We start from the raw sequence: 14739 nt of genomic DNA, 5'->3' as shown, positions 1-14739 counted from the left end.
CTTGCATTTCTTTTTCTTTTCGTCACGTTACTGGTTAACCACCTTTTACAAACACTGGTATTATAGTTGTATTTATTCACCGGCAATTATGTTGTACAATTGTATAATTACCATTGTAACCTTGGTAAGAAGACTTTTTAACTTTAAAATTATATCTTTTTTCCAACAGTGAAATCAAAAAGGAATTGCAGAAAGCTAAAGGCAAGTAAGTGGTGTGATATGCAGATTGGGTAAGTGATGTAATAACTGTCCAATCAAGAGAAAGAGGGGGAGTGGTGAGGAAAGGGTTCTAAGGTTTATAAGAAAATGTTGTTCAGAAAGCATCCGGAGCTGGAGATTTGTGCAGATCTCTGAAGATGGAGACCCAAAATGGAGCAGACCTCTGTTTTCCACAATTGCCCAACATCTCCTGCAAAGAAAATGCATCTTTTGGGCCAAAACGGAAACTGTCTCAGATAATATTGTCCCTCATCTCTCTTCTGATTGTGGCTCTCAACCTTCTTGTCATCATATCAGTCTTCCATTTCAGGCATGACAACACTTTCAAGCAGAACCTGTTTTCTTTTTTGTATTTTTTATTCTTATCATACATGCCTAATTTAAAATGTCTTAACAGCAGTCGAAGTAAGTTTGAATGCTTTCCGTCTCCTTCCAGGCAGCTCCACACTCCCACTAACATCCTCCTCCTCTCTCTGGCTGTCACAGATTTGCTTGTGGGTCTCCTGTTGATGCCGTTTGAAATCCTCAGACTCACATCATGTTGGTTCCTTGGTGATCTGATGTGTATTCTGCTTGATTGTATGGCATATTTTATCACATCTGCCTCAGTTGGAATTATGGTTCTCATATCAGTCGAGCGCTATATAGCCATCTGTGACCCTCTGCATTATCCAACCAGAGTTACTGTGAGGACAGTTAAACTGTGTGTTTGTCTGTGTTGGGTGTGCTCTGTTTGCTTCAACAGTTTATTTGTCAAAGATGACCTGATTAATCCAGGCAAGCATAGTTCCTGTTATGGAGAATGTGTATTAGATGTTGACTACACGTTAGGAACTGTAGATCTTGTCATAACCTTTATTATTCCAGTTACAGTCATTGTAGTTCTGTACATGGGAGTGTTTGTGGTGGCTCTGTCTCACGCTCGTGCCATGCGCTCTCACATCACAAGTGTCACATTTCAGCTTTCAGTAACAGCAGCACCAAAGAAATCTGAGCTGAAAGCAGCAAGAAATCTTGGTGTTCTAATTGTTGTGTTTTTGACATGTTTTTGCCCGTATTATTGTGCTTACTTTGCAGGTCCCTTTGATCAAACTTCTGGATATTTTGCCGGTTATCTGTTCTGCTTTAATTCGTGTATAAACCCGGTGATCTATGCAATGTTGTACCCCTGGTTTAGAAAAGCAGTAAAACTCATCGTCACACTTCAGATTTTGAAGCCAGGTTCCAGTGAAGCCAACATATTGTAGAAAGTGTAAAAACAAATCTGCTCCAATTGATTGACAAACATAATTAGAGATGTGTCATTTATCTTCAAAGGGTTAACTGTGTTCTCACATATTTTGGCCTGAAGAATTAACGAAATTAGAATACATGTCTGAGAACATGAAAAGATGAACTGAAATCAATCGTTTCTGATTTATTTAATCCCAGTAGACCAGCTAGACTTTAAACTTCTAACTTCTCCAAATGTCAATGTTTTTGTCTGTCTGTAGAGAGGGTAAGACAGGTGGTGGTTATGAGAGGCCGAAATAATTCATATTTGCTCTCACATGTTACATCATACTCTCTTACAAACATTAGTATAGTCACGCACACTTACTACTATAGTCACACACACACACACACGTACTATCATACTCTCTCACAAACATTAGTATACTCACACACACTTACTACTATAGTCACATACACATACTATCATAGTCTCTCACATATACTAGTAAAGTCACACACTTACTAGTATAGTCACACACAGTTACTACCATACTCTCACACATACACTAGTATAGTCACACACAGTTACTACCATACTCTCACACATACACTAGTATAGTCACACACACTTACTACCATACTCTCACACATACACTAGTATAGTCACACACACTTACTACTATAGTCACACACACATACTATCATACTCTCTCACATATACTAGTATAGTCACACACACTTACTACCATACTCTCTCACATATACTACTATAGTCACACACACTTACTACTATAGTCACACACACGTACTATCATACTCTCTCACATATACTAGTATAGTCACACACACTTACTACCATACTCTCACACATATACTAGTATAGTCACACACACTTACTACCATACTCTCTCACATATACTAGTATAGTCACACACACATACTATCATACTCTCTCACATACACTAGTATAGTCACACACACTAAATACTATAGTCACACACACTTACTATCATACTCTCTCACCTACACTATTATACTCAAAATGACTAAAACAGGAAGTTAGTTTGTTTAAACAGGAAATAAGCTACTATAAGCTCATTCCTTGATTGGCGTGCAGCTCTGGGAGCTTACTGCTAGCTAAATAAGCTGTGTGGGAGAACTGAAATCAAGAAGGCAACTTTATCATTTTGTAAGTAGTTGCAAATATGATTTTTCTACTAATTTACCTTCTTTTTCAAGGCAACTTTTTGTTAGCAGTACATGGTAATGAGGAGAGTATTAGGACTTTTTTCACTAATGCAATGAGGTGCCTTCAGCACATTGCAAGGGAAACTGACAGATGGATATGACAGCATGATTTTGGATCGGTTATTCTTTGAGCTTAATGGATATGCACGGACAATTTTGTTTTTAACCAGCAGTTTGACAGAGGTGTTGTCGATCAAGAAAGCTTTGTAACACTGGAGGCCCTAGATTCATGTTTTTGTTCCATCACAAATTAATTTCAAAACTCAAGATCACTGCAAATGAGCCAAAGGGAAATGTTGACTTCAAGAGGCCCACCAACAATAATAACTGTCAGCCCTGGTCGCCGACAGTACAATATTCTACCTGAACAAATTACGTATTGTTTATCCCTGGGAATGAGCTGGCAAAGAATAGCTTTATGCTTTGGTATCAGTAGGAGGACATTGTACAGCCACAGACAAAATCTTCAAATTGGATCACTGGCCTACACAACAATGGCCCGGTTTCCCAGATCAGTTAAGTAGTTCTTAACAGCGAAAGACTTCTTTCAAACCATCTTAAGGAGCCTGTGAAAGAACTACTTAACTGTTAAGAACTACTTAACTGATCTGGGAAACCGGGCCAATGTCCGCTGACGTCTTGGGTAATATAGTACGTGACATTCTTCAAACAACCCCAAATGCTGGAGAAAGATATATATACATGGAAGCTTTAGATCACGGAACATCCGTAGGCTATACAGTGGTGGCGTCTAAGACATTGCCTGCAAGAACTTGATCCTATAGGACGGGCCCTTCGTCGCCACCGTGCAATTCAGCGAAGAATATATAATGTTCAAACTCCCAATCAATTATGGTGAGTATTTTGGTTGTTACTCAAAACATTTTATTTATTACTCAGCACTTGTTACTAATTTCTAACTTCTTAACTTCTTAGTCTCCCATTACTCCTTAAAATCTTGCAAATACCCAATCCTAACAGTTTGTTCAGTAAATGAACCATTAGAGGATATTAATAAACTTTGTCATATTGAAAAGTGTGTCATTATTTCAAGCTTGCTTACTGCAGGTCAACATGCAGCCTAATGTAAGTAGGCCTAATTTTTTTATTTTATTTCTGTCTATAGAAATGTCTGTTTTTAGACTGTGCACGTTCCTCGCTTTATACTTGATTACCGTATTTTCTGGACTATGCACCTGCATATAAACCGCATCCGCTCTATTTAAAAAAAAAAAAAAGATATACAAGCCACATTCACTCTATTTAAAAAAAAAATATATGCAAGCCGCAGATATGTTGTTAGATTAGATATTTACAACATGTACAGAACCATTTTGAACTGTAAATGATGTACATGTTTGTACCTAAATAGATCCTTTCCTAACAGTGTCTTTTAACACGGCAGCAACTTTGCTGATTAAAACAGGACAGAACCAAGAGAAAATAACCGGTATTTATTTATCTATTTATCTGTTTGAAATCTGCTTCTACCTACTTCTATCTGCTAAAGAAGAAGTAGTGTATTCTTCTTTGCATTTATTTTGTCTTAGTTTTGATTGTAATTCCCGTTGGAGCGCCCCGAGCGGTGGAAGAAAAATCCACAGAATAGATTTGTATAAGCCGCATGGTTCAAAACCTATGAAAAAAGTAGCGGCTTATAGTCCAGAAAATACGGTACTTACTTTTTATCTGGGACCTGGGTACTTGACTTACAGAAAGGGAGCAACAACCATGTCTGACCTCTGTGGTTAAACTGCTCACAGACACCGACTTTCATGGAAAATGAAGGCATATTGGATTCAACAGATGAACAACACCGGTTTTGTCTATATCTACTTGCCAAGAGTTCAAAGGGCAGCTGCAGAATTCTGAAATCAGTGGAACAACCATGGATTGTCTACAGAGGGAGGACAGACACCTCTACAACTGTGGCACAGAGGTGTTCTCCAGTCTGCTGGAGCTGGTGCTACTAGCGACATTTTTGATAGACATGATGCCTTTGCAATTAATGAAGACAACCCTCCTGAGTTAGAGACTGAGAACAATGTTGTTATTCCGTAAAATAACTTCACTGTGAATGCAGCAGTTATGGACAGGATTCAACATACAATAGATCCATTGAGTGATGATGGTAATCATGGTATCAGTTTATTTTTAGGCCTGCTACATTTTCTTAGTCAACATTAACAAGGCAACATAACACTTGTTGTAGTTTGTGAACAAAAGTTTACTGTATCACCCTGTGGCGAGCTCTTGTGTTTTATTAAATATGACTGATTGATGTATATGACCTCATATTTGTGTTATAAAAAAACACAACAAAAAAAAGATTATGTAACTGTCAAGTAACAAGTAAGAACAGTAAGGAGCACATTAACTGTAATAAAATAAACCACCTCAAAATCACATCAATCAGCCTGTAAAATAAATGTTCTCAAAAAAAATATTTCAACTGACCATCCAAGGCAAAACAGGGTTCCTAAATTCAGTAATATTACTCTCTATACCAAAACCCTTAGTATTTTCTAAATGAAAGTCCCCAATGTCTTTGAAATCAGTGTAAATGTGCCAAAAAAGTGGCCGTCTATTATGTGTTGGCCTAAACTATGATGTAACTGTGAGGTAGCAAGTAACGTTAAGTGGTACACAACTGTATACAACATTATTACATTATTATAAAAACTATAACTAATAACTAATATACTCAAAGTCATATCCCCAAAATAGGAATGAATGAATTGGTCTCAGCAAATTTTCAACGGACCACACGAGGGAAAACAGGGTTCCTAAATTAAGCATTATTACTCTCGACCAAAACCCTGAGTATTTTCTAATGCATAGTCCATACTGTCTTTGAACTCAGTGTATGTGTTACAAAGTGGCAGCTTCAGACAGTTGATGCATGTGTTGGCCATAGGCAAACAGTGTCCTGGGCTTCCGGACTGGTCATGTAGGAAAGCAATTGTTGGTTGAGGAGAGAAGCCAATTAGTGGGACGATGCTTGCACCAGTTGCAAAGGCTAAGACGTCGCTTAGCTTTGAGGCTCCGGTCTCCTCTAATACACGGAAAAAAACAACAAAAAACAATGTCAATGTACAGAAAATATCACACTATATTGTCATGAGACAGAGCCATATGCAACACCAATATTTACCCTCAACATCCAGCAATTAATCTCTCCAAAGTGGCACAACACGTTCCTCTGCCATTCTTTTGTTGCTTCCTGCTACAGACAGTCTAATTTGGAAGAGCTGATCCATGGAGTTGGCTGTGAGTGGAGGTGGTTGATGGCACAGCAAGGGTCTAAAACTCTCCGGGTACGTCCTCATGGCATCCAGGACACCAAGGGTTTTCAGTCCCTCTTTAAATCTGCAAAGATTAAAAGATGACACAACAAAATAAATCCTTCAAACTACTAATTCAAAATGCCAGCAGAGGTTAAATGATATCTAGGCTGCTAAAACATTTGAAATGTTTAAATTTACATTTCGTCAGTCTGTCAGAATCTGAAATAATTCACAGAATATACGATCAATCATCATTTTAACCTTTTTAACTCAAGACACATGAAAACAATTAATTATTATTCTCTTTTAACTCACTCTTTCTAATGAATTGCTATGTTAATATATGAAAATCATGAACTATCATTTTAATCAAGTCTTTCCATGAATTATGATTATTTTCATTCAGTATATCCTGTTTTAAACAACATTTTATCATATTCAGTATTATAATCATGACAGTCTTTTTAACCACATTTTGACCCAGGTTTTCAATCATACTGAAAGACTGAGGTACAATTTTACATCTTTTTTTTTTTTTTTTTTTAAACAACCTGAGCTTTAAGAACATGCATGCTGTGATGTCATGAATGTAGAAAAATTGACCAAATAAATGACCAAATAAATTCACACATATGGTAAACACAAAAAAAATATTATTAAGTTGTGTTCTTTTAGGTCTTGAAGATTAGGGGTAAGATATTCAATGCTCTAACTATGATATAAGATATTATTTATTATTTGAGGCCGCTTTCAATCAAGCCGTATAGATCGGGTGTTAAATCCTCCGCTGATTGATTTTTAACCACTGAATTCCTTAAAAAATAAGCACGACCGGGAGGTTTACAACAGTGAACCACAGTTGCCCTTGTGTTATAGGCTGGCCTACTAGAGAAAAGTTTTAATGTGGCAAAAAAAACATTGCTGATGCTAAAAACAGACCCACGTGAACCGCAGCTCGCGCTTTAATGTTATTAAGAAGTCCATTAGGCTCAATTAATCCACTAAATGAAATGATCTTACCTTCTCCTTGACCTGCTGGAAGCCCATCCGCCGAAGTACTGTTGTGTTTGAAATCGAGGTTGATTTGCTTGGTTGCCATTAGAGGACCCGCTCTGCCCGGATACACCTGCAGCTCCAGGTCTGACGAGCCGCAGCTGCTGCTCATCCACCGCGCTGCCTGACGGCTGTGGGTTGCGGTTCGAAATTTCCAACATTGTGGTTATCACATCTGAACGGGTTAAAATGTTATTTAAAAGTCCAATTGCCACATTGACACGGTCCCGGTCGACCATTTTCACATGTTAACCTTGTCCCGCTGGAGAGACACATCCGGTACCGACACGAGATGAGCCAATCAGAAACTGGAAATTCAAGTTGACTTCCGTTTCAATCAAACTCTCATACACACATACTAGTATACTTGCACACATCACATATTATTCTCTCATACATTCACTGTCATGTTGCTCATACATTCACTATCATGTTGCTCCATCCATAATAGCGTGTAAGAGAGTATGAATAATATAATAATATGAATAATATTAAATAATTAAAATTAATATAAATATATAAATAATAGAAATATCAAATATATATGTATATATAAATATATACATTTAATAATATTAAATTCATATTAAATTAATGTATATATAATATAAAATAAATAATATATTAATAATTATATATTATTAATAATAACATAATAATAATAATAATAATAATAATAATATTAATAATAATAAATAATAATTTGATTTATATATAATATTATATATACATTTTATGAATTTCATATTACATTTAATTATTATGAATAATATTAAATAATAATATAGTAGTAAGTGTGTGTGACTATAGTAGTGTATGTGAGAGAGTATGGTAGTAAGTGTGTGTGACTATAGTAGTAAGTGTGTGTGACTATACTAGTATATGTGAGAGAGTATGGTAGTAAGTGTGTGTGACTATAGTAGTAAGTGTGTGTGATTATACTAGTGTATGTGTGAGAGTATGATAGTATGTGTGTGTGACTATACTAGTATATGTGAGAGAGTATGGTAGTACCGGTAAGTGTGTGTGACTATAGTAGTAAGTGTGTGTGACTATAGTAGTATATGTGTGTGACTATAGTAGTAAGTGTGTGTGACTATACTAGTATATGTGAGAGACTATGATAGTAAGTGTGTGTGACTATAGTAGTAAGTGTGTGTGACTATACTAGTATATGTGAGAGAGTATGATAGTATGTGTATGTGACTATAGTAGTATATGTGAGAGACTATGATAGTAAGTGTGTGTGACTATAGTAGTAAGTGTGTGTGACTATAGTAGTATATGTGTGTGACTATAGTAGTAAGTGTGTGTGACTATACTAGTATATGTGAGAGAGTATGATAGTATGTGTATGTGACTATACTAGTATATGTGAGAGAGTATGGTAGTAAGTGTGTGTGACTATAGTAGTAAGTGTGTGTGACTATACTAGTATATGTGAGAGACTATGATAGTAAGTGTGTGTGACTATAGTAGTAAGTGTGTGTGACTATACTAGTATATGTGAGAGACTATGATAGTATGTGTGTGTGACTATAGTAGTAAGTGTATGTGACTATACTAGTATATGTGAGAGACTATGATAGTATGTGTATGTGACTATAGTAGTAAGTGTGAGAGACTATGATAGTAAGTGTGTGTGACTATAGTAGTAAGTGTGTGTGAGTATACTAATGTTTGTGAGAGAGTATGATAGTAAGTGTGTGTGACTATAGTAGTAAGTGTGTGTGAGTATACTAATGTTTGTGAGAGAGTATGATAGTACGTGTATGTGTGTGTGACTATAGTAGTAAGTGTGTGTGACTATACTAGTATATGTGTGAGAGTATGATAGTATGTGTGCGTGACTATACTAGTGTTTGTAAGAGAGTATGATGTAACATGTGAGAGCAAATATGAATTATTTCCTAAACGGCCTCTCATAGGTGGTTTTTGTGCTACATCTATAGACAGATGTCGATGCAAAGATATTTCACTTAGTGAGTTTAACTCTTTCTAACATCTCTGTGAAAGCCTCCTAAAGCAGTCTCATCATCATTTACAGAGAATCATTAACATCTAGTAATCAGCAAGTATTGTGTCTACTTCTCTGATGTGTTTTCTGAAATGCTGTCTATTAAATGTGAGGATTTAAACTATGTCAATATAACCAGCGATCGTGTAAGTCTCTGTGTTTTTGTGTGTGTGTGTGTGTGTGTGTATATATATATATATATATATATATATATATATATATATATATATATATATATATATATTACAGACCAAAAACTTGGACACACTACCCCATTTGTTTGAATGAGAAATTGTGTCCAAACTTTTGGTCTGTACTATATATTCACAATATCGACAATCTCAGATCTGATGTTATTAATTGTTAAATTAATTGATGCTGCCATCAAACTCAAGAGAAACAAACACTTTCCATGAAACGGCAAAATTTCACTTTTTTCAACATCTGATATGTTTTGTTGTATTGGGAATGAAATATGGTTTTATTAAATTTGCGAATCATTGCATTCTGTTTTTATTTACATCTTACAGTGTCCCAACTGAGTCGGAAGTTTTGAAATCTCCTCATTAGAGGCAGAGGCTGATTTCAGGCAGGCCACACAGAGAGCCCACAGCTGCTGCCTCAGAAGACTTCAGAAGGGAATCTTCATTCCTTCTTGAGAGCTTTCATGCAAGCCTTGGGTTGATTAAGCAGCCAATGAAAAAAAATGCAACAAGGTTTAGAAAATAACAAAACTACCTCTATGATGAGATGAACTCTGAATGTAAAAAAAAGTTGGGATTTTCAAAACATTGCTTTTTTATTTCCAATAAGCTTCCTTGAAACAGCATGTTTGGCACGAATCACAGATGAGTTTTGGACTTATCACAAAAGCCAGAAGATATTACCTTTTTATTGTGGGTTTTCGTGGCATCCGGTATCCTTTTCTTTCATCACACTACAGTATGTGGTTCATCATGTTGAACCACGCTTCAGGTAGGGTTTGATGTCATGAACCTGTTGTTTGGAATAATGGACTGGTTCAGGAAAAACAAACCGTCTCTTTTGCACCTTGTTGACACTGGCTTTTTAACATTCAAACATTAATCTGATCTCTCCCAATAAGGTGAGTAAACTTTCAGGAACATTATTACATGCATTTTATGTTTGTTATGCCGTGTACTATATTTTTCCACTGTCATTTCTTATAAACTATAGTTACAAAATGGGTAGAAGTAATCCTATTTAAAAAAAAACAAAAAAAACCGAGTGACAAGATAAAAGCTGATTGAGGCCTTGGTGTCAACAACTGTCAGACGCCCAGCCGCTCAGCACAGTGGAACATATTTTGTTTCCAAGTAAAAATGAATAAAACCCCTAAATTGTACAAGTAAAGGAGTATATGGCATATGTAATCGGATTTGCCACCTTAAAGTATTGTGGCATCTGTGTGGCTCTCAGGCACCTTTCAGTGGAGGTTATAAAAACTGACATGAACCACTAACACTCATGAAAGATATAAACAAGTTAGGTGGTCAAAACCAGAATTGTACACAAAAGTTGTTATGATAAAGGGTTTTATGATATATAATAAATGCACGTCCCATGGACAAAGCAGTGGAATTAGTTACAAGACATAGTGTAACCAATTTTTGCAGTAAATATGCAGACTGCAATGAAATGCATGTGAGGTTGATTTTTTTTTGTACAATCCATCCATCCATTCTCCACCTCTTATCTGTTACCGGGTTGCGGGGGCAGCCTCAACAGAGAGGCTGAGTTTCTAATTTATTTAGCAAAAACCATGAAAAGCTTGTTTTTAAGACATTCAAGGCCTGTTTAAAACAGGTATTAGATGCCATAAAGGTCTGTGGCAGGGTGCAGGATTGGGGCGTGGTCTGCAGGGGAGATATGTAGTGCGCGGGAGTGGCGCACATTATTTCAATAATTCAACTAGAATATGGTGTAAAAGTTAACTTATTTCAATAATTCAACTAGAATATGGTATAAAAGTTAACTTATTTCAATAATTCAACTAGAATATGGTGTAAAAGTTAATTTATTTCAATAGGCTACTACTACTAGGTCGTCCTCAGACGAGCCGTCCATCGTTGTCTCCAGTCATCCCGATTCTCCATACATCTTTCCAGTTCGCTGGTACTCTGGGCCCCTGCATCCTTCTTGAGTATGTCCACATATGTTGGTGTAGGACGTCCTCTTGACCGGCGCCCGCGTGTTGGCTCCCACAGCACCTGCTTGCTGGCTGACAGTTCTGTGTGTCTTTGGCAGTGCCCTGCAAGTCTCATTCTCCTTACAGCAACCTTTTCGCTCACTCTTGGTATTCCTTCATATAGGACTCGGTTGGTTACATGTGCAATCTTGCTGATGTTAAGCACTGCACGCAACATCCTGGTGTAGCACCCGTCCAGGGATTTCACTAGGGTTGGTTTGAGGGTCCAGCATTCACTGCCATAGAGGAGAACAGACTCTACTGTCGCGTAGAAGAAGCTGAGTCTGATTTGGCGGGGGAGGTTGGAGTTCCATACACTGGTCATCCCGTTCAGGGCCCTCCATGCAAGTGCCTTCCTCACTTATAGATCTTGCTGAGTTGAGTTGAGCCACGAACCCAGGTACTTGAAGTCATCAACTTCTTTCAGTACAGTGCCTCCTGCTGTAGTCAGAGGTTGATGTTCTGGTGGAAGTTGTAGGTGATGACCTCAGTTTTCTTGGCGTTTAACCTGAGGCCAACCTTTGCACACTCTAGCTCTACCCTGTTTAGTAGTTCTTGTGCCTGTTCCACGTTGTCAGATGTCAATAATTCAACTAGAATATGGTGTAAAAGTTAATCTATTTCAATAATTCAACTAGAATATGGTGTAAAAGTTAATCTATTTCAATAATTCAACTTAAAAGGTGAAACTAATATATGTTGGGCTCAGCCCATGTGAAAATATGATGATGAATTCATGACATGTGCGATCGGAGGAACATTACATTGTCATCAAATTCCAGCAAAGCCAGACCCGGCCTCCTTCCTGAAAGCAGAGTTTATGGCCCTGCTGCTATCTTCTCGCTCAGTCCATGACCCCTGCGGCCTGGCTCAATATGGCCCGCTTATGCCCAGATCAAAGACGGTCCACGAAAACAGAACTAAGGTTTATGACACCTAGAGGTGGGTCAAAACAGTGAATCAGCAGAATTTCTGCCAGGGAACAGACTCGCTGGGGGTTTATGACACCTGGGGGGGTCGGACGCAGCGGAGCCCGAAAGCCAGACCTCTGCAAAGGGGGGCACTGCCTACTGGTCAGTCCCGCCCAGGAGACTATAAAAAAGGAGCAACCACCTGATGCTCTCTCTGCTTTTTTTCGTTTCTCTGCCTTTTCCGTTTTTCCGTTGCCACTCCTCATTTTTTGGCATCAGGCCAAAACTTGGAGTTTAGCTCCAAGTTTTCTCTTTCTTTTTCTTTTTCCTTTTCACTTTTTCATCTGCCCGGCCTTTTTGCCTGCTGGCAGAGGTGCAATTTTTCCTAGCCCGACTCCCGCATCCAACCAGCGCAGCATCTGCCCCGGGCACCCTGCCAGCCGACTCCGTGGGCGCCACCGCGGTAGAAAGGTCTTTCCCGGAGCATCCCGACATCGGCCCGGCGCCGACCGCCACAAAGGGCCACTGGAGACCGTCAAGCGCTGGTAATAAGGGTCGCCGGTCCTGCAATCCTGCCTGTGTTCCTTTTCCCTCAGAGTCGGACGGGGCGAGACGGAGTCCCCCCCCCGGGTGCGCGCAAGGAGCGTTATACTGCACCAACGGGCTGGACGCAACCCCCCTCCTCCTCCTCCTCAAACAGAGCGGCTGCTCTCTCACCTGCTGCAAAGTAAGAGGCAAATTAGTGTCTGGGCAGACTTAGTAAAGTTTATTTCGGTTGTTTTGATCCTGTTTATTGAGTTTATACATTGTGTGACGTATTAATTGTACTGTACGCCTGTTTACGTTTCCCGACTGTATCTCGGAGCGGGTGGGGTTCACTCCCGACCCGGTTCTCGAGTGGGACCTGCGGCCGATCTACCGAACCGGCCGTTAGAGCTCACAAACCCCCTTTTGGGTCCCCCCGGCTGCGGTGTGACCACCTGCAGCCGCGCATCTGTGTGACGCGTCGGAGATCCCGCAGGCACGGCGGTGCGACGTCCGAGCGCGGTCCGCTGACCCGCTCCTCCGCCCCCCCTCTCTTCACTAAACCCGGTTGCGCGTCAGATCCACGTGGTGTTTCACCGTTGTTTTATCCGTGGTCTGCGGCGCTTTCCGTCATATTTTCCCTCACGGCTGCACTGCCGTGATCCGCCTTCCGAGAGGCGTGTTCACGTAGCGCGACGTAGCACGCCCTCCGGGCTACGTGCTCACGTACCGCGGCGTGACCCGCCCCCAGACTGGGTATAGTAATTACTTTGAGACTGATATTCTTATCAAGTTATCATTTCCCTGGATTAAGGCCCCAGGGTGGTGCCCCGAGGATGTTATTTATCATATTGGTCATTCAATTTGATAAATAGTCGACTTTATTAATTATTAATAATTCTTTAACAGAATTATAATAAGCCTTCGATAACTGATCAGCATAGCTACCTGAGTTGCACAACATATATTACCTATAGTCTTATTACTGTACATGCAAAGCAAGATATGTTGAACCTTTATTTGTTATAATTTTGATGATGGAATTGTTTATTGATTTCATAAAATATTCTCTAATTTATTTTTTATTTGGGGTTTTCATAAACTTTGAGCCATAATCAGAGAGCAGCGTCTTGCTGGTGCAGGAAACTGTTGCATGCAGTGACAGACACTGGCTGATTTATGGTTCCGCGTTGCACCAACGCAGAGCTTACGGGGTAGGATACGCGGGAATGCGAACGTACGGTACGCGTCGCCGCGTAACATCTTGCAGCAACTTCTCGGCGAACACACGTTTTCTGTTCGATTCGGGTAGTGGTTCAGTTTGGCGTCTCTTTGTAGTTGGTGGTGGTGGAACGCCAAAATAATTACTTAATGGCGCTTGCTTCTTGGACATTTTGACGAGACGTGTCAGGGTTTATTCAGTAAAGCTGATCCTTACCTCTCTTCCTGCCCAACCCACCGCTGCCACGATCATGGAGGGGGAGTAAGGACGCGCTGTGATTGGCCAGTACCAACTTTGAGTGGCAGTTCTGGGGAAATAGATTTTTTTAATATTAGTATTCTGGTCTGGCCACAACCAATAATGAACCCCAGCTGTTGGTACGCAAAAGCGCTTCGCAGCACAAGATTGACAGCGCACTGTGGATTTTGACGGCGCATGCGCTCTGGCGGCCCACTTATGTGCAGCCCTGCCTATTATGGCATCTAATACCTATTTTAAACAGGCCATGAATGTCTTAAAAACAAGCTTCTTTCCCATCTGCCCTGATCGTCTGCACCTGTGTCTCGTTAACCCTTGTGTATATCTGGTCTTGTCTTTTCCTTGCTCCCTACTGGTCCGTACTGTTTTTTCCCTCGTGTTTTCTCTTCAGGTATTTGTAGTTTTGGATTCTTGTTTTACACCCTGGTTTTTGTATCCTGCTCGGCAGCTCTTTAGTTTGGTTTTTGACTTTTAAATCTTTACTTTTTGGAACTCCGGCTATCCTGGTCTCTCCTGCATCTGGGTACTACTACAACCGCGTCGTGACAACAGAAGAGCTTCTTAGAGAAGATATT

At 39.5% G+C, this 14739-nt stretch overlaps 1 protein-coding gene across 1 annotated transcript; it reads left to right on the top strand.

Annotated features, from left to right (window-relative positions):
- The first annotated feature begins 356 nt into the window (after positions 1-356).
- LOC133446362 (trace amine-associated receptor 13c-like) lies at positions 357-1466 on the top strand. The gene is made up of 2 exons (XM_061724379.1): positions 357-529; positions 656-1466. The coding sequence occupies exons 1-2, from the start codon at positions 357-359 to the stop codon at positions 1464-1466; spliced, it is 984 nt and encodes a 327-aa protein (XP_061580363.1).
- Positions 1467-14739: the final 13273 nt, after the last annotated feature.

This window comes from Cololabis saira, chromosome 6 (genome assembly GCF_033807715.1).
Source record: "Cololabis saira isolate AMF1-May2022 chromosome 6, fColSai1.1, whole genome shotgun sequence".
Taxonomy (NCBI): domain Eukaryota; kingdom Metazoa; phylum Chordata; class Actinopteri; order Beloniformes; family Belonidae; genus Cololabis; species Cololabis saira.
Note: the sequence above shows the minus strand (reverse complement) of the source record. Positions and strands in the feature narration are given on the sequence as shown.

Bases quoted from the DNA above. Each gene is read 5' to 3' on its own strand.
- LOC133446362 (XM_061724379.1), top strand. From the start codon at position 357: ATGGAGACCCAAAATGGAGCAGACCTCTGTTTTCCACAATTGCCCAAC. The intron at 530-655 runs GCATGACAACAC...GTCTCCTTCCAG, and splicing joins ATATCAGTCTTCCATTTCAG to GCAGCTCCACACTCCCACTA.